Consider the following 20,222-nt stretch of genomic DNA (forward strand, 5'->3'; position numbering starts at 1 on the left):
TCAAAAGTAAATATCTGTGTCAATGAACATGTCAGTGCCATCAGAATGAGAAGTCCTTGTGTCATTGTGTACGGATAAGACAGTCAAATTGTTTAGTCATGTTCTCAATATAACCGTTTACTCTGGAGGGACGTTCTGATGGAAACTATGGCTAAAGTTTTGATGATAATTATTGTCAATTATAAGTTACATCTTAGTGTATGTGTGAGTGTAATTGCAAGAGAATGGAAAAGATTCAAATTTACTCTCTTACTGTTTGTACTGTATTTTATTGACAGAACATGTCATTGAGTCATTGAGTCATGTAGTTATTGAGTCATGTCATGTCGTCAAGATGGGAGCAATTTACCAATTCAGGACAGATTTAGAAAAAAGTCTAATGGAAATATAGAAAGTATAGAAATATGCTTGACATATTATGATAACTTGTTCAACCATTTTGCATGTAAAGACTTATGCTATGAGCTTGTGCCTAAATGTTGTGGGGGGTGAGACTATTCAACAGAGACCCAATATAATACATTTTGATCAACATGACATAAGCAACTGATAATGTAGGAAACAACAGAGAATTGTACATAATCATTTGCATGGATGTACCAAAGCATTTGCAACTTGTTCAAAGAAATGAGAAACTGCTTTTTTGATGTGCACAAGTGACACAATGATGTGAGAATTGAACAGGTAGTTTTGAGAATTTCAATTCTGATCTGAGAAATGTACCAAAGCGACTGAGAAAAACTGTAATAGATGCAAATCATTTCATATAAACAGAAATACTTTATGATAAGATTATGGCAAATATTTAAATGGGGGAAACTGGGCTATTTTTCTCACTGCTTTTTTAAAATCACCTTATAGAGGCACAAGGCTAAAGGCTTGACTATACACTGTATATGGGCCATTCTGAATTGGTTCAAAGTCAGAGGTGGAAATGTCTAGAAAAACTTGTCTTTTTCCACAAATTTTGTATGTATGTATGCAAATTGTATAATATCCAAGGTACACATTTCTAGGGATTGTACATTTAATTCTCATATTGTATTTTCAGAAAGTTTATGAATATTTTTCCTCCCCCAAAATGAGTCAAAAACACAATGATAATTACTTTAATAAGAAGAGATACATTAAGATTTTCTTTACATCTACCTTATAAATATATTTATTTTTTGTTATTTTTTAAGAAGGTTTTCACAGGTAAATAACAACTATAATTTTAACAATATTTCAAGTGTAATTTATGAGATTTGTTGTATTTTGAATATAATCTTTCTTTGTAAAAGTCATAAAGTTTATCATACTGATTTCAAAGAGAAGGATTCATTAGTCTGAATATACATTGAACCAAACACTATAATAACATCTTAGTTGATCATTCAATATACTTTATTTTTGACAAAACATCTTTCGGTCATGACCTCACAATTTCAGTAGTGACAGTAATGTGTTGGTAGTGACCACATCACATCACAGGATTTTAACTCGCATACTAAAACACTACTGATTTGCATAATAAAACATACTAAACTTAATGATTTGCATAACTGTACTAAAATTTAGTTTATTTCCCCCAAATAAACGATTATGTGTTTCCTTTTGTCACTACCAAAACAATGATGTCATTACTGAAACGTTTCAGTAGTGACAATTTTATAGACTTTATATAGATTTAGATACTTTGATAATCAGCACATGGTTAGCTAGCACAGTTCTGAAGTTGTACACACATTAAAAACTACATGTTATGGAATAACACCCAAAAAAAGTGTGCTTAATTGCAGAAAAAAGGTGTTTGATAGTGACATTGCTTGAAGTTCCACACTTTTGAACACATTTAACTCAAAATGATGGATCTGTCTACTCTGAAAGAGAGGCTGTGAGAGGGAGGGACACAGGAATATTTCCTGATCAAAAATGTAAATGTCTCAGACAATGGACTCAAACACACACTGTTTCGGTAGTGACATACATATACATACATATAGATATACATATATATAACTTCATTTAAAAAAAAAAAATACATTTTTAAAAACAACAATGGGAGAAAAAAAATGCAAAAATTATTTTAATATCATTTTCACAAGTTGAAATTTAGGGTTCGGGACAGACTCCTCTCAACTGAAAGTACCCAATAAATAATGATTTTAAATATATTAAGCTTACTGATATTGAAATATTCAATACTTAAATGCTTTTTAATTGCGTTTTTGGTTGTGGGACAGCAGTTTACTCCAATTCTGTAGGATTATTTTATATATTTTTAATAATATATTTTTAATAATTTATATATATATATATATATATATATATATATATATATATATATATATATATATATATATAATATATATAACATTAAATATACTGGCCCCTGTAAGGACGCATGTTTTTTATGTAATAATGATTAATCCACAATTAATAACAAAAATGTGATGTTAGACTTTCTGGAAGACAGAACAGACAAAAATTATTCTAATTTAACTAATTTTCTAAAAAAAAAATAAAAAAAAAAACCCTCATAGCTTTGAACTGAAACCAGTATACAAAAGAGAAAACACTCAGAACCTCAGATATAATGCACGCACTCAATGTTTTACAGGTCTCAGAACAGCAGTGATGTCTAAGCACACGACCAGAGCAAAGCAACAATGAATGCACGAGTGAACTGAAGCCCGGGCTGAACTTCTTGGAGGGCGGAAAGGCGCCGAAGCCGCGGCTCGGATCCTGCGCTCATTAATTCAGTGAAGTCTCGCGGTGTTCACGCAACCTCTCAGACATCTTGCGTTTGTCAGACGAATCTGCTACATGCACGAGCAGAAACGCAGTTAAAGCTCATCCAGCATCGCTCGATCGCCATCACATCCTCACATGCGGGGCTGAACTGAGTTTGCGCGTTCGAGACACTCGGAGAGGATCGCGTGCGGCGTTATTTTCTTATTGTGCGTCATTTCTGCTTTTCTGCATATCTGCGTTTCCACCGAGGCAATATGGCAACACCCGCCGCTGTAAACCCATCGGGTGAGTAGCGATTCCACAGCTGTGCTTTTAAATATATTGTGTGTGGTGTTTAGAGGGAAAGCGGACGTCGGGTTTTTTTTAAAGCAATATTGTGTTTTCGCGTTAACAAAAGAAACCGCGACGCTTTAAACGCACGCGAGCACCCCCTCCCCCCCGCACAAGTAACAACAGCAGCGACATTTCGAATTTTAAACGCTACATTGTATCATTGCTGTATTAACGTTCTTTCTTCTGTGGCTATAGAACGTCGCGCGAGTGTTCTGTGGCGTCAGAATGAAATGTAGCACATTTGGCGTTATTCGGCCGCGGCTTGTTGCTGATGTAAATTAGATGCTGAATACATTTCCACACGCCGGTACGTGCTTTGATTTCCTTTGATACGCAACTACTGAATCTGATGCGTTTCTTATGGGACTGTGATGTGATGGGAGGATATTTGTTCTAACAGCTCTACTTCCTCAGCCTGTTGATTCCATTGCGACAATGGATATGGAGCAAACAGTCAAGTTTATTGTCATATGTGCGGATTAGGATAGCAAGAACAGTGAGATATTTTGATGTTTCTGTGAAGCACTTAAAATGTTCAAATTGTAGCAGGAATATGAGACAAAATGGTGAGTGATTGTGAGATGTAAACAAGAGCACTGTGTTGTTGTGCAAGACTATCATAAGCTAATGTTTAAGTTCACATGAATGTGTGACATTGTTGGTTTGTCACTGAATTTTTAATATTTCTAGAGCTTAAACTTTTGCTGTTTAGGTTTTAATGCAGTCCAGAGTCACGAGTATGTGGGCATCTGTGCTCTATTTTAGTCATGTTGCTTCAAGTGAAATCAGACATCAAATTGCATCACTTTTAAAGGAGTAGTTCACTTCAGAATTAAAATGTCCTGGTAATTTACTCACCCCCATGTCATCCAAGATGTTCATGTCTGTCTTTCTTCAGTGGAAAAGAAATGAAGGTTTTTGATGAAAACATTCCAGGATTTTTCTCCATATAGTGGACTTCACTGGGGTTCAACGGGTTGAAGGTCCAAATGTCAGTTTCAGTGCAGCTTCAAAGAGCTCTACATGATCCCAGACGAGGAATACGAGTCTCATCTAGAGAAACCATTGGCCATTTTCTAAATTAAAATAAAAATAATATTCTTTTTAACCACAAATGCTCGTCTTGCACTGCTCTGTGATGTACCACGCATTATGTAATCACGTTGGAAAGGCGGAAGTACAGAGCAAGTGTTTACAAAGCGAATATGCAAAAATGCTCTTTATAAAAAAGGTAAAACAGGGATGTCGGACGATTTTGAAGTTGGAGAAAATTAGTTTTTACTCCGGTACTTCCGCCTACGTCACGTGTGACCTTTCCAATGTGATTATGTAATGCATGGCGCATCGCAGAGCAGTGCAAGACGAGCATTTGTGGTTAAAAAGTATATAATTATTATTATTTATTTAGAAAATGAGCAATGGTTTCTCTAGATAAGGCTCTTATTCCTCGTCTGGGATCATGTAGAGCTCTTTGAAGCTGCACTGAAACTGACATTTGGACCCGTTGAACCCCAGTGAAGTCCACTATATGGAGAAAAATCCTGGAATGTTTTCCTCAAAAACCTTCATTTCTTTTCAACTGAAGAAAGAAAGACACGAACATCTTGGATGACGGTGAGTAAATTATCAGGAAATTTTAATTCTGAAGTGAACAAATACTTTAAATATTAGGCAAATCTGTTTTTTAATGTTTTTTAATTTGATCCTTTAGACAAAATATAAAGGTATGTATATATATATATATATATATATATATATATATATATATATATATATATATATATATATATATATATATATATATATATATAAACTTTTTGCTTATGTGTTTTGATACATCAGGCATTTATGACTCCTATAGTGAGAATATGAAGCTCATAGTTGAGAGGAAAAAACACCTCAGTTTTAATCCGAGGCCCAAACTGAGCAAAAATGTTTTTATTTATATGGCCATAAAGATGGAAAAAAAGTGTTATGTTGACTTTCTAAAGAATATAGAACATTAACACATTTACAATTATACTAAAATGACTTTTACTTGCTTAAAAAATATAAACTGTCTGTCGACTGAAGTCATGTCGATAATTTAGAGGCCTAGAAGTTCATATATCAAATAATTTTACATGCAGTAAAAATAGTCTGAATTGGAAGAAATAAGCACAATATTATCTCTGGCCTGATAAACCTGATATTATACTCAGAACAAAAGGTACAAAAGCCGTCACTGGGGCGGAACCTTTTCAAAAGGTACAACTTTGTATCTAACATGTGCATATTGGTACCTTAAAGGAACAAAAGTGTACCTTTTGACCTCAGTGACAGCTTTTGTAGCTTTTTTTTCCCCCTCCTACATCTAATAAACTTTATGCATCAGTCTTGCTGTATGAATGTGACTGATCCAGAGAAACACGTCACAGAAACCTACTGCTGCTCGGTTTGTTCAGTCTGCACTTGAAGTAAATTAAGCTCCATGACTCCACTGCTTCCATGAACGCTCTTTTTCCCCCAGCGGGCAATTCCTTCCCCGCCACCTCATTGTAAATGCAAATGAGGGGAAATGAATAAAGAATGTGTGCGTTATTAGCACCTGGTTGACACGCCGAGCTGCCAAGCGCGCTTTAGAATGCACAGGAGCATTCTGGGCCAGAGTCACATGACTGTAGTTGAACTCAAGGGCACTTTGTTTTAAAGTCAGCTTGCTTTTATTTCGCTTGCTTAAGAAATATGTAGACCATCTGTACTTTTACCGTTATGCCCACGATGCTTAACAAAAGGCCCTGGTTGCAGCATGTCCGCGATAAGAACGTGTTTCGTACAAATAGCAGTTGGCGTTGGTCAATGGGGATTACAGACACAGTTGATTAGCAACAGTTCAGACTGTTTGCCGACCTCTTGTTTGTGAAGGAAGCCTTTCTGAGAGGAGGGACGGATTACAGGACTGACCAGAAGAGTAGCGTTGCTAAGAAAGACTCGTGTGTTTCTGGAGCATATGGTGCTCTACATCCGCTAGAAACTGCTGATCACCTGTTGACCGCATTGATTTTGTGTTGTTGGATAAAAGGGCTGAGTTTAGATATTTGATGAATATAATGTGAGACGGTATAAGTCAACATTTAGACAGTTTTCTGTACCGTTTACATTCAGGCGATGTGTGTGTGTACACTGTCAAAAGTTTGGTGGTCAGTAAGGTTTTATTTTTAAAGAAATTAATGCTTTTATTCAGTGAGGATGCATTAAATTGATCAAAAGTGACAGTAAAGACATTTATAATGTTACAAAAGATTTCTGTTTCAAATAAATGCTGTTCTTTTGAGCTTTCATTTCATCAGAGAATCCTGAAAAAATATGATAATAATCATAAATGTTTCTTGAGCAGCAAATTATCATATCAGAATGATTTCTGAAGGATCATGTGACACTGAAAACTGGAGTAATGATGCTGAAAATTCAGCTTTGATCACAGGAATAAATTACATTTTTACAATATATATTCACATAGAAAACAGTTCACACTAGGTCTGTGCAATATTTATTTATTTATTTTTTATTAATATTGCAATTGCGATTTTATTTGAGACTTTGGCTTTTGTTTTTGCTCAAATATGCTCCATTCTAAATGTATTCAATGCACAAGAAGTGCATAACAAAACATTTCACAATTAAATAACACCGTATTAATAGCTTTATAAACAGATGGCATCATTTGGTATCGAGTGTTTGTTTTAGTCTTCAGAAGCCGTCTTTACTGACGTACGCAGGCACCATGTCTTTACATGTATGTTTGGTGATTGCATTTGATCCTTTCTCATAAGGTGTGATGCTTGCAAATGCTTGAATGATGGATACTTGTTCAGTTGGTTCAGGTTGGCTTTGAGGTGTGCTTTTGTTAGTTTTGATGGACTTTGTCGACATGCATTGATCATACATTTTTTTTTTATGGCGCTGTTTTAAGTGCTGGAACAGGGTTGTTGTATTGCCCTGTTTTGTTGCAATAATCTCACAGGTCTTGCAAATTACCTTGCTCTCTGACACATCCTCTCTCCTGAATCCAAAATACTCCAAAATATTCTGAATTAAAATATAAATAAATGGGTTGCACTTTATTTTACAGTATGTGCACTTACATGTATTTACTGTGTACTTGCCTAAGAAAGTACTGGGCAATATAAGGCAACTACATGGGTTAAGTTTAGGTTTAGGGGTAGGTTCAGGGTTAGTACCTAGTTATTACCCAGTTATTGCAATTACTATAATAAGTACATAGTATGCACATGGGGAACAGGACTGTAAAATAAAGTGCTACCAATAAATGTAATAAATAAAATGGTGGTCTTATGCGATTTAGAAATTGCATGTGCTCAAATTGCGATTTGTTTTGTGATTGTGATTAATTGCACAGCTCTAGTTCACACTATCACAGTTTTACTGTTTTTGATCAGCCTTGGTGAGCATTATACACTTAAACTCACCGACCCCAAACATTTGAACGGTAGCTTTTATTGACCGCTTTAAATGTCAGAACTACTCGTTTTATAATGTTAGTTTCACTGTTTTGAGTCTTTTGTTTTTTACTCAAATGTTTTAATAATGTGAAAAACAAGCAGACGGAGACCCATCTTTTCAGCAGTACTTACATTTTAAAAATGTGTTGCTTTGAGCACTGTTGAGTGGATTCATAAACACCTGTGATTGGCCAGTGTGTTCACGTGCTCATCAGATAGGTCTGTGATTGGCTACAATGATCAGCATTTCAAAAACATGTTGTAAATGGTCATCAGTGACGCTCTTCACCAAGTGTTTACACGGATACGGTTGAAAGCAGGCGTCTACTGTATCAGCGGACCGGTCATGCTTTCAAAACACTTTCAAATGCTCCCATGTGTTCATCATTATAGCCAATCACAGAAGTATCTGTTGAGTGCGTGAACCCAATGGCCAATCAAAGGTGTTTATGAATCTACTCAACAGCGCTCAAGTATAGACTTGGTATTAAAGTCGGTACTTTTGACAGCAAACTCAGCAAAAAAAACAGACCACAAACCCTCTGGTAGTGCTAGAGCCTATATATCTGTCTGTGTAATAACTAAAATAATGTTTATATGTCTCATTTTCTGTCTAGTTGACTTTAGATTTTATAACACGCTTACTTTCACCCAAACTGAGTAATTAAAAACAAGTTTAAAAGAGTAAATCTTCTATAAATATTTCTGATTCTTAATTTTTCAGTTAAAACACACTAGACATGCTTATTCTGTGCATTTTGAGCACTTTTTGTATGAAATCATATTTATTTTGTCCATCAAAAGTGTGCTTTCACTTTAATTGAACATCAGCAGCACAACAAAAATAGACTTGTGCTGAAACCCCGCTTCACTGCTGCTCACATGACGCTCCTGCTCCTGGATTCTATCTGCATTCTGAGCAACTTTGAGATATTGAGCTTCGAAGTTTTTGCATTCCATACTGCTTTGCAGGTGTCACATAATAAGAATATGTGAATAACTCAATTTTGACACACATGTCAGATAGAACCTTATAATTCCAAGGTGACGACATGTAAACAAATTAAAAACAGGATGTGATATCAAGACGCGAAGTCGCTTTTTCTCGTCATAGTCGCGATGTTGCACTTCACAGTTCGGTACAGGCATCAGAACCGCAGATCTTTGTTCGTGTTGTTTCCTGACGCTGTTTGACTCCTTTACACATTTTATAAGCTCTTCATGATATGTCAGGTCCATCATATACTATCATCTGTATGCTCATACAGCGAGCGCATATAGCCCAGCACAGCATTGTTTTAGATGTTCGACAAGTTCCAGCGCAAAATACACATTATAAAAGCCGAAACAGGACTAAATGTATTGTTTTCTTTTTTGATCCAGACCAAAAGAACCAAGAGAATCAAACACACAGAATGTGTTTTTTTTTTTTTTTCATTCCAATGTGCTTCTTTTCCATTGTTTTTCTATGTAAATACGCGCTAGACGGATGTGTATGACCGTTGCGCTCGCATCTTGTGTCTTTTTCAGTGCCTCACGCTTGTCACGCCATTCTAAAAACACGGTGCTCAGGTTAAAATCAGTCCAGCTTGTGTTTTTCCCCCATTACACTGCCCGTGTCTAGCGTTTTCCAAAAGCAAAGATGTTTGATGTCACCCTAAGACTTCTATGGAAATGCCTCTCAGCAATGAAAGATGGCAGTACGTTGTCCCGCAAGTTAAATATAGTTTTTAACAGCTCCATTCTTCAAAACAGCCTATTTGTAAAGCTGCATGACATTGTGATGGATTCATAAAACATGATGTGCGGAAATATTTGATCGTCTCATATTTCCCCGTCTCTGTGTTTTAGATCACCCAGCAGGCATGGTTGACTTAAGTTGTTTGTATATTGATTTACCTGGCGTCAGTAAATTGGGTTAAGAACAAGTCTTAGTGTCAGTTTTAGCTCTGAAAGTTAGTTTTAACAGTTCATTGAACAATTTGAGAATTGAATGAGTACTTTCTTGCATGAAACATTGGAGTTTTGATGGTTTTTAAAACATCTGTTAAGAAATGCAGCATTTATAAGTCTCTGTAAGTGCTTGAAATGAGAATAAAGCTAAAAAGAGGACATTTGCACATGCATTATTGAAGTATTTCAGCATGTTTTCGGTTTTCTGTTGACCATCATGTCAGAAATCTCTAGAACGTTTGGCAGCATGAACTTTCTTTGGCAGTGTAACAATAGACCAGAAGAGAAGAGTCATTGTTCACATGTTCGTGCGATCAGAAATAAAATATTTGATCATGTTAATTAAATCATTTGTAGATTTTCCCTTTAAACACATTTCTTTCTGATTCATTTCCTGCTCTGAAGCACTGAATTGAGAAACTCTTTTCTGCATGGAAATATGCCAACCTCATCTAAACCCTGACGTTATATTGCTTCAGCTGCACTGAATCTCTCTTTTCACTAGCTCTTAAGTGTTGGTCGAGAATACAGCAACTGAATGTTTTGCTACCAAACCTTCTGAGTTGAACAGGTTATTTTTCCATTCTTCATTTGTAGTCATCATTGTGATTGGAATGGCCTGATTCCGTCTTGTTTTTATTGTTTATAGGGATTTAGCAATTATAATGAAAGTTTTGGTAGTCCATTCTTAAGTCAGTTCCTCACATTTATCTGTATTATATACGGCTGCAAACTCAGTGAGAGTTTCGAATCCAACATATGTGATTCATGTCATTTTTGTGATTAGTTTCGTTTGCGTGGGCTGGTGGGAGAGAGAGAAAGGCTTTGAAATGTTAAAAAAGATTAACTTGTCAGCACAAAATTCCCGGAAGAGTTTTTACACTTAATGAGGTATGTGTTATAAAGTCCATGTAAATGTCAGCCCTGAAAAATGTTTTGCTAGTCGATTATGTGCGCTCTGGGACTGGGGACTTTCAAGGACTTTTCTCTAAAGCTTTTGATTTACAAGTGTGTGTATATGTGTTGATTTGTGTATGTGTGTATATATGAGGATTTGCTGCTCAAGAAACATTTCTGATTATTATCAATGTTGAAAATGGCTTAAAGGGGCCTATAATGTAGTGTCGTCATGATACCAAAATTTTGACTTCGATACGATACCCAACTTAAATATCACAATACTGATACTTAAACGATACTACGGCAAAAACCTAAAACAGCAGGAAAAGTAACTTAATAACATATGACAGAACTCTTTCTTCACCAGTTCAGCTGATAATTCTGGATTTGAGCTTCATTGCTGTGAAGTTAGAGTTAGATTTAATATGATTTTTAATGTTTATTATTTTCACGCTCAATAAAACTGTAAATTATTTGCTGTTATGCTTTTTTATACATTTAAGTGTTTTTGACAGTAAGATTATATTACTGTAAATAATTAAAGCAATATTATTAAAGCATAAATTGGTTTAAAATAACTGTATATACCCTTCACGTATTTATGTATTTTTAAATTAATTTTATTTTTGCAACCAGATATCACTTATTAAACTTAGACTCAATAATACACCTCAGGTTTGCTTGCACGAGTAAAATAATTAAATAACTCATTTAATGTTTGAGAGCATAAACAGAATGTTGGTATCACATTCACTAACCTGTTGCTCTTTAAATTCTTTGTACAAATCGGGATGTTTGACGGCAAGATGCTTTTGACTCCCTTCGCTTGCGTTATTTTGTAACATCTTTTGCAGATCTTTTGTTTTTTTTTATAGTAATAAAAATCGTTTAGTTCAGTTCGATAACAGACACTACAATTAAATGAGCCGAACGAGAGTCGCAGCACAGATCAGCAGCAGGAGTCAGATTTCACCTCACTTCGTCCATTCCGCCTGACTGACAAGACGAAGGTGGAAGTTTTGGTTTCAAATCTAAATATAAAAGCATCTGTTTAAGCGGGTTTGTCATTGTACTGCTCTGTTGTTGTGTTTTTCATTAAGAATAACAATGAACCCACCATTCACAGCTCTCGAATTGGCGCTAATTTGAAAGTGAAAGTAAAATGCCCATGGGCGTTCATAATGGTGCGTGTCCGCTGGTGCAGAGCGAGCGTTTTCAATTAATGTAATTCCTAAGGAGCCCAACTTCTGTGTATTGAAAACGTTTGCTCTGCACCACACTGTTATGAATTTCAATCTGAAAAAAAGATTGAAGAAGCGAATGGTCTCTCCCTTTCTCTCTCCGTTTGTGTGTGTGTAACTTATACATGCGTGCATGCATGAGGGGGAGGGGTGTGATTTTCAAATAATAATCTAATAATTCCCAGTGATCGTCGAATATTGTTTTTGCTTGAAATGCCCATCCCTAGTCTCTGGTGTCCCCAGAATGTGTCTGTGAAGTTTCAGCTCAAAATCCCCCACAGATCATTTATTATAGCTTGACAAATTTGCCCCTATTTGGGTGTGTGCAAAAACACACTGTTTTTGTGTGTGTCCCTTTAAATGCAAATGAGCTGTTGCTCCCGGCCCCCTTTTTCAGAAGAGGGCGGAGCTTTAACAGCTCAACAACAACAAAGCTGGAGAATCTCACGCAGCCAAAAACCGGACAGAAACGCTCCTTTTTTAGAAATCGAGCTTGCTAGGATCATCTTGAAGGGTTAACCAAGCTCTAAATAGTGTTCAGTGCTCGTCTGTGCAGCCAATGACAGAACAGTTGGCATGCTTTGCTCCAACTTTTGCGTTGACACACCGTTGTTGCTTACGAAAACAAAATGGCGATGCCGTGGGTGGAAACGTGCAGATTAAGGGGTGGTAATATTATAATAAGATCCCCTTCCTACATCACAAGGGGAGCAAAATCTGAACAGCTTGCTATTTTCAGATGCTTGCAGAGAAAGATTTGCCAAAACAAAGTTACTGGGTTGTTCTTTTTAAAATTTTCATGGTTTTTCACCCAATTTATAGCACTTAAACACACAAAAAAGTCTTAATTAAGGTCTTAAAAATTTAAAGCATTTATATGAAATGGAAATCAGTTTTTAACACGACAAATGTCTTGATCATTTTAATGCATCCTTGCAGAATAAAAGTTTTAATACTGCCATCAAACCTTTGAACATCTCTCCAGCATCAGCTACTGAAATGCCAAAATCGACTGAAACTCTGCCGCATACCCACAATCCTGTGCTGAACCTCTAGTATTGATAATCCAGATCTGAATCATTCCTTCAGAGAATCAATTCATCCACGTTTATCCGTCACAGCATAGATCCGTGCAGACGGGCCGCGGTCCAAGATGCTGTGGTGTTCTGGGAAGGTTTTCTCTACACTTTAAATGAAGAATTTGCTCATTTGGCCTGTTTTTGTCTCGATGGAGTTCACTTCTCACACAAAACATGAAATGAGACGTGCTATCCACATTTCTAAAGAGCTCAGACATTACAGGCGGGATCCTGAGGGACGGGATGTTTTGTTTGGGGCAGATCTGGAAACGGGCCTCTGTATTGCCATTAGAACGAGTCAGAGGAGAGAAAAGAGAGCGAGAGGAGCATGTAAGCTGTTGAATCGTGATTTAAAATGAGAGACGGCAGCATCCTATCTGTCTTCAATCCTTCACTCATCCCATGAGACGGATTAATGAGTTTGACCTGAAGGCTTTCTGAGAGAGAACGACGGCGGCAGGATGAGGGAGCTCTAGAAACTTCTGAAGCATGTACAATGGAGATATTTTGAAGAATGACCACAGCTTTTTCCATGCAGCGAAATCATACGGTGACCAGCACCAAAAAACATCTGCACAGCCTGATATGAAATAAGTCTGAAGTTTGCATATGTGTTTTTTTTTGTTGAGGCTTTTTTTTTTGGCTCATATCGCTGAACACATGCAGACAAACTTTTGGCCGAGATCTAACGTCCTTGCATTATTCAGCCTGAAGGTGGCGCTGTAATGTTGATTGATAGGCACGTATTTATTGCCTCCGAATGTTAGAGCTGCACCATTAATCGTAAAAAATCTCCATTCAGACACCCACACAATCTTATTTCATTAAAGGATTAGTTCACTTTCATATAAATTTTCCTGATAATTTACTCACCCCCATGTCATCCAAGATGATCATGTCTTTCTTTCTTCAGTGGAAAAGAAATGAAGGTTGTTGATGAAAACATTCCAGGATTATTCTCCTTATAGTGGACTTCAATGGCCTCCAAATGGATGAAGGTCAAAATTACAGTTTCAGTGCAGCTTTAAAGAGCTTTAAATGATACCAGACGAGGAATAAGAGTCGTATCTAGAGAAACCATCGGCCATTTTCGGAAAAAAATGTATATGCTTTATATAAACAAATGATTGCCTTCCAAGTGCTTCCGCCAAAACAGCACTTTCGTATTCATGTAAAATTACCAGGAAAATTTTATTTGAAAGTGAACTAATCCTGTAATCATCTCAAAGCTTTCATATGTCTTGAAGTCATTTGTGCACAAGTATACTATGTATTTTGGTATTCTCAGATAGAGTTTCTGTATCATTTACTGATAATAAAAGTCTAGTTATGGGGCTAATTAAATTAAGTATATTTAACAGCATTTTTTGCTTAATATTTTAACATTAAACTTAACTTTTGGCAACCTTAAATCGTTTTTTGCCCTTCTTCGGATTTAGGGTTTCTCTTGTACCTTCATGTGAACTAAGGTTTGAAATGAGGTGTAAGTAAACCTCATGAATGAATGAATGAATGAGAACTCAGTTCTAGAGTACAGGAGAAATGGACGGCAGACTTTATGAAATATTAATATGATTCTGCACTCACCGGTGCTGAACGTGTCAGTGTGTGTTCATTTTCTCAGCCAGCTGCTGTCGGCAATGTTAGCCTGAGCTTGTGTGTGTGTGTAACATACTCATGCTGTTTAATTAGCGCATCAAGTATAATGTTTTTTGGTGTATTTGTGTCTTGCTGTGTGACCAGAAACACACAAACACTTCTTTTTGAGCTCATTGAGTCATTAAGTGAGTGTTTGTGTGTGTGAACACTACTGTTTCTTTTAAAGAAATTATTACTTTTATTCAGAAAGGATGCAATAAATTAATCAAAAGTGAGAGTAAAGATATTAATAAAGTTACAAACTGTTTCTATTTCAAATAAATTCTGTTCTTTCTATTAAAGAATCCTGAATGTCTCATTGTTTCCACAAAAATATGACGCAGCATAACTGTTTTCCACATTGATAATAATCAGTGTTACTGTTTATTTTTAGTTTGTAGGTTAATTTCATGTGCTAAAGTCTAACATGACTGCAGTTGATTGTGTTTGTGCAGCAGTGATTGTGAGGATGTTTCTTTCCTTTTCAGAAATGGGCACGGATCTGCCGGGGTCGGTAGCCATGCCAGGCGCTGTGGGCGCGGGCCAGGTCAGGATGGCGGGCGCCATGCCAGGGCGAGGAGGCAAGCGGAGATCGACGGGGTGAGTTATTTTGCTGAACATTGTGTATTATTTTCATAATTCAAGATGCTGTTTGTAGTTCAGTCTGTGCAACTGAAAAAATATTCAGAATGATCCATTTTCAGCTGTGTATTTGAAAATCAAATGTGAAAAATATCTCATCATTAGTACATAATGGTAAATAATTAATGCATCAACACATTCTGAAGTTTGACTATTTGATTATTATGGTGAATGAATAAATTATGAAATAATTTAGACTTTCAGTTTCCCCTAGGGAATGAAACTCCTTTATATACATATATATTTATTCAATTTTTTCAAATCTATGTTTGTCATTTCTTTGTACATAATTTCTTATTGAATAAAATATGTAATGCGCGTGTTAATTTGAAAGCTGCACACTTTAGTTACACTTTATTTTTTAATGTGAAAATGTGAATGCAGCTTTAATGCAGTGATGTAACGATGACTCGTTTGTTCTCATCATGTAAGTCTACTTTATTTTTTTGCATTATTGAAAGGAAATAAAAATCATAATTTCATTTACTGATGGGCTTTCTTCATGGCTCTCAAGTACTGGCGTTACAGAGCTGCATGTATTTTTGGGAGAGTGTGTAAAACATGGACGCAGTGTCTGACGTCACCCGTAGGTTTCTGAAGAGCATTTTTGAAGCCCAAAGTGGGTGGAGCCAGTCGTTGCCATCTTGGCAGCGCGTCATTCGCGGATAACCAGAAATGGGCAAAGAGGCGGGACGTGGGTGGAGCTGAGGTGCCTGGTTGCTGAAACCACACCCACCTAGCTTGACATGACTGTTAGCTCAGGCTAAGGAGCTATCTATCTATCTTAGACACTATCTAAAACATTAAAGGGATAGTTCACCCAAAAATGAAAATGTGATGTTTATCTGCTTACCCCCAGTGCATCCAAGATGTAGGTGACATTTTTTCTTCAGTCGAACGCAAATTATGATTTTTAACTGCAACCGCTGCCGTCTGTCAGTCAAATAATAGTAGTGATTGGGAACTTCAACTATAACAGTAAATAAAACTTCCATAGACAAATCCAAATTAAACCCTGCGGCTCGTGACGGCACATTAATGTCCTAAGACACGAAACGATCGGTTTGTGCGAGAAACTGAACATTATTTATATAATTTTTACCTCTAATACACCACTATGTCCAACTTCGTTCAGCTTCCTGTTAGTGAGGTCAAAAAACGCGTTGTGAAGACGGAAGTGATGTCTCGCCCATATACTTCAATGAGCGCGAGACATCACTTCCGTTGTCAGAGCGCGATCCGACCTCACTAGCCGGAAGCTGAACGAAGTTGGACATAGTGGTGTATTAGAGGTAAAAAATTACATAAATACTGTTCGGTTTCTCGCACAAACCGAATGTTTCGTGTCTTAAGACATCAATGTGCCGTCACGAGCCGCAGGGTTTAATTTGGATTTGTCTATGGACGTTTTTTCGACTCTTATTGTTCAAGTTCCCAATCACTGCTATTATTTGACTGACAGACGGCAGCGGTTGCAGTTAAAAACCATAATTTGCGTTCGTCTGAAGAAAAAAAAGTCATCTACATCTTGGATGCCCTGGAGGTAAGCAGATAAACATCAAATTTTCATTTTTGGGTGAACTATCCCTTTAATAAAGATAACAAATTATACATCATTTGGAAGTTGTGAGGGTTTACTCTCAATCTATGGTGCGTTTTATGATATAGATGCTCCAGCAACAGTAATATTGTAATTTGTGTCGGGTGTGCAAATGACAACACACAAAATCAAAACCAGACTTCATACCTTTGTAATGAAATGGGGATCACAAGATGAATCCAATCCGCCCATGATAAGTGTCCATTGAAATACATCCAACAGCATTTTTAGTCCACAAAAGCATTAAATCCATGAAATATTGATATATTGTCTGAATTTCTTCTGAATGATCTGCTCTCCATCATCGATCTTCAAGAAATTGTGCAACCTGAGCAGCGTTTGTTGTAAAACTGTATATGATCGTTGGAGTCTCACAAACAAATGAGCCCTCATCCAAAGTATAATTTTTCTAAATAGTGCAGCAGTTTGTTATAATATCCAAGCAGTGCTGTCAGATTTTGTGGTGTCTTGAGAGGGATATTCTTTTGTCATTAGTAAATCTGACGGACAAAACTTTTAGCCAATTTATCTTCCACATGTGTGCACATGTACACAGACGCACATCTGTCTCGACCATTAACCGCACAGCAAGCCATATTATTTGATAATTGTATGAAATAATCCTGAAAAAAGCACAAACACAGCAGAGATGCCAAATTCAGTGGCTGGAATTAGCTGTCGTAACATGACGGCTCACAGACAGCAGTGGCAATCCAACTGTCACTCAAGTGACCACGCCCTTAATTATGCAGAACTTTAAGGCTTAATTTAATTTAAACGGATGAGTTATATAAAAAAAAAATATATCACCCCCTCACAGTTGTCATGAAGGGAAAATTAGCTGTATAGACCAAAAACACTTTTTGTACCAGGCTGTAAACACATTTTCTTCTGCTGTAAAGTTGGGAATTTTAAAATGGGGCTCAATGGGATTGACTCCCTTTTGGAGCCTGTCTCTAGTGGCCAGTCGATGAATTGCAGTTTAACTCACTTCCGTGTTGCTAGAGGCAGGACTACAGTTCCCAGAATGCACCACAGCATGAATAAATCATTCAAACTACTGCTCAGTGTTTTAGTTATTAACTGTAGTGTGTGCATCAGGTAGTCTGAATCTAAAATGAATTGTCCACTAACATGTAGCTTTTCTGTTCTATTGTTTGATTTACTTCAAGTCTATGAAGCCGTTTTTCTGTTGCATCAGCTGCATATATTTTCTTTTATTAATTTACATTTCATTTAATTGAACTAGGATGGATGTATATCACAAAATCAGCCCTGCTATACAAAAGTTATATATACATATTCAAGCCATGTTTTTTGCTTTAGGATGGACTTTGATGATGAGGACGGAGAGGGACCCAGCAAATTTTCAAGGTGAACTTTTCACATGTTTACCAGCTTTTACACAAACCAGTTAACCCATGCACCATGCCCTTTCTTTTATATTTTGTTATTTGACCATGTCTTTCAGTTCTGCCACAGAGTTTGTGCCATTTCAAGACATCTCTCATGTTTTGTTGCTCTCAACTTATGGTTTCCTTTCAGTTCATGTTGTTTTAAAGGAGCTGTATCCACGGTAAAGACGCTTCACTGTTAGCTGTAGCATTGGAATGGAGACACTGACCCCTGCTGGAGACACGGGGAACACTCCAGCAATCTCCCGCTTAGAGGAATTGCTCACTAAAAAAAAAATAATAATAAAATGCTGTCATTATTTACTAAAACTTTATCTTCATGTTTTTCCAAACCCATATGCGTTTTGTGTGTGTGTAATTAGAGAATTTAAAGGACCAAAACGATGCAGAAAGTCAGTCCCACATTTGCACTATATTTCTAGAGTGAAATTCATGTTGTCAGTGAGCTAGAACTTTGATTGACATTTCATCAGATCTCATAAACACGGCAGAACACAGGTTTGGAACAACATGAGGGTAAATGATGACTATTTTCATTTTGATCTACTACTAGAGTGAACTATTTCACTTAAACATTATACAATGGCTATATTGATAAATAGGCCTTTAGTTGTGTTGTATGAAATGTGGGCATTTTTATCTTTCATTTGTCAAAAAATGTCTTAAATATAGTGGTGCCAACATTTTCTGTAGACTAGCTTTAATATTTTATGTAGTGCAATATATATATTATTTTTTTTGTATATAATGCAATGACATTTAGACATTTTCGTGACTGAAGCAGGGTTATTATAGTGTTAACTAAAATATAATAAAATGTATAAAATAAAACTTATTTTATTTTAGGTAGTTACCAATATAAAATATAAAAAATATAAAAAATGACATACATATACTAAAACTGTAACTATAATAAAAAAGGAAAACAAAAATAAAGCTTATATATAGTTATATATAGTTTGGACACAAATTACTATTTTTAATTGAACTATTTTTGTGAAAAAGTCTCTTCTGTAATATTGTGAAATATTATGAAATATTACAATTTAAAGTAATGGTTTTCTATTTTTATATACTTTAAAATATAATTTATTTCTGTGATGCAATAGCTGAATTTTCATTAGCTATTACTTCAGATCAAAAATACAGAAAAACAGTAATATTTTGAAATGTTACTATATTTTAAGTTTGGGTGAGTAATTTTTTTATATTAACTTTTTTGAAAGGAATTAAACTTTTATTCAGCAAGGATGTATTAAATTGATTAAAAAAGTGATAGTTAAGATTTATATTGTTAGTATTATTTATTAAAAATAGGAATCTTTTCTATTTTTCTTATTTATATATAATATAATATATATTTTAATGTTGTTTTTTTCCTGAAAAAAGCATCACAGATTAAAAAAAAAAGCAGCACAACTGTTTCCAACATTGATAACAAATCATCATATCAGAATGATTTCTGAAGGATCATGTGACACTGAAGACTGGAGTAATGATGCTGAAAATTCAGCTTTGATCACAGGAATAAATAACACTTTAAAATATATTACAATATAAAACCATTATTTTAAATAGCAATAATATTTCGCAATTTTACTCCTGTATTTTTGATCGAATAAATGCAGCCTTGATGAGCAGAAACTCAAAAGCTTTAAAAATGGTAACGTGTCCAAACTGTATATACTGTAATAGTCTCTCAATGATACTAAAATAATACTTCTTGGAGCCACTTTGTGAAGCAGTTTGGGCAAGAGTGAGTTTATATTCTGGGATACAGACACCTCAGATATTGAGTTCGTCTTTTTGTTTAGTTTTTCATTATCCAGTGCTCTCAGTCCATTATTATATTACCATATTCACACACTATCTGTAATTCAAGCCATTCAACATTAATAAATACAGTTCATAATCAATTCATAATTTCATTTTAGCCACAATCATAAACATAAAAAAAAATTAGCATTTAAAGACATTTCCAGGCTCATTTATTTATTTGAATCTTTCTCTCTCCCGTCAGGTATGACGATGATCAAATTCCTGGTGATAAGGAGCGCTATGCCAGGTAGGGCTGTCTCAGGGAAGTTCCCTCAGGATAGCTAGAAATCAGACCCCTGCTGTCAGGACCAACCTCACTCTCTCACCTTGGCCTCGCAAGCGAGCGTCTCAGTCTAGATCTGATG

At 35.8% G+C, this 20,222-nt stretch overlaps 2 protein-coding genes across 10 annotated transcripts in view; one reads left to right on the plus strand and one right to left on the minus strand.

Annotated features, from left to right (window-relative positions):
* LOC137030653 (cortexin domain-containing 1 protein) overlaps positions 1–20,222 on the minus strand; it is a 61,364-nt gene that overhangs the window by 21,927 nt on the left and 19,215 nt on the right. The gene's annotated exons all lie outside the window — the stretch shown is intronic.
* The window catches only part of arnt2 (aryl-hydrocarbon receptor nuclear translocator 2), a 108,379-nt gene continuing 90,808 nt past the window's right edge, over positions 2,652–20,222 (plus strand). For 2 of the 9 annotated variants that reach the window (XM_067401069.1, XM_067401070.1), the window contains exons 1-4: positions 2,652–3,021; positions 14,871–14,982; positions 17,951–17,998; positions 20,060–20,104. In XM_067401069.1, coding sequence (XP_067257170.1) covers positions 2,991–3,021; positions 14,871–14,982; positions 17,951–17,998; positions 20,060–20,104 — 236 coding nt within the window. In that variant the 5' untranslated portion in view covers positions 2,652–2,990. Of the gene's footprint in view, positions 3,022–3,210; positions 3,377–3,494; positions 3,636–14,870; positions 14,983–17,950; positions 17,999–20,059; positions 20,105–20,222 lie in introns of those variants that run through there. The other 7 variants (XM_067401074.1, XM_067401073.1, XM_067401071.1 and 4 more) reach the window with 7 other exon arrangements.

The sequence above is a fragment of the Chanodichthys erythropterus genome, chromosome 11 (genome assembly GCF_024489055.1).
Source record: "Chanodichthys erythropterus isolate Z2021 chromosome 11, ASM2448905v1, whole genome shotgun sequence".
Classification (NCBI taxonomy): domain Eukaryota; kingdom Metazoa; phylum Chordata; class Actinopteri; order Cypriniformes; family Xenocyprididae; genus Chanodichthys; species Chanodichthys erythropterus.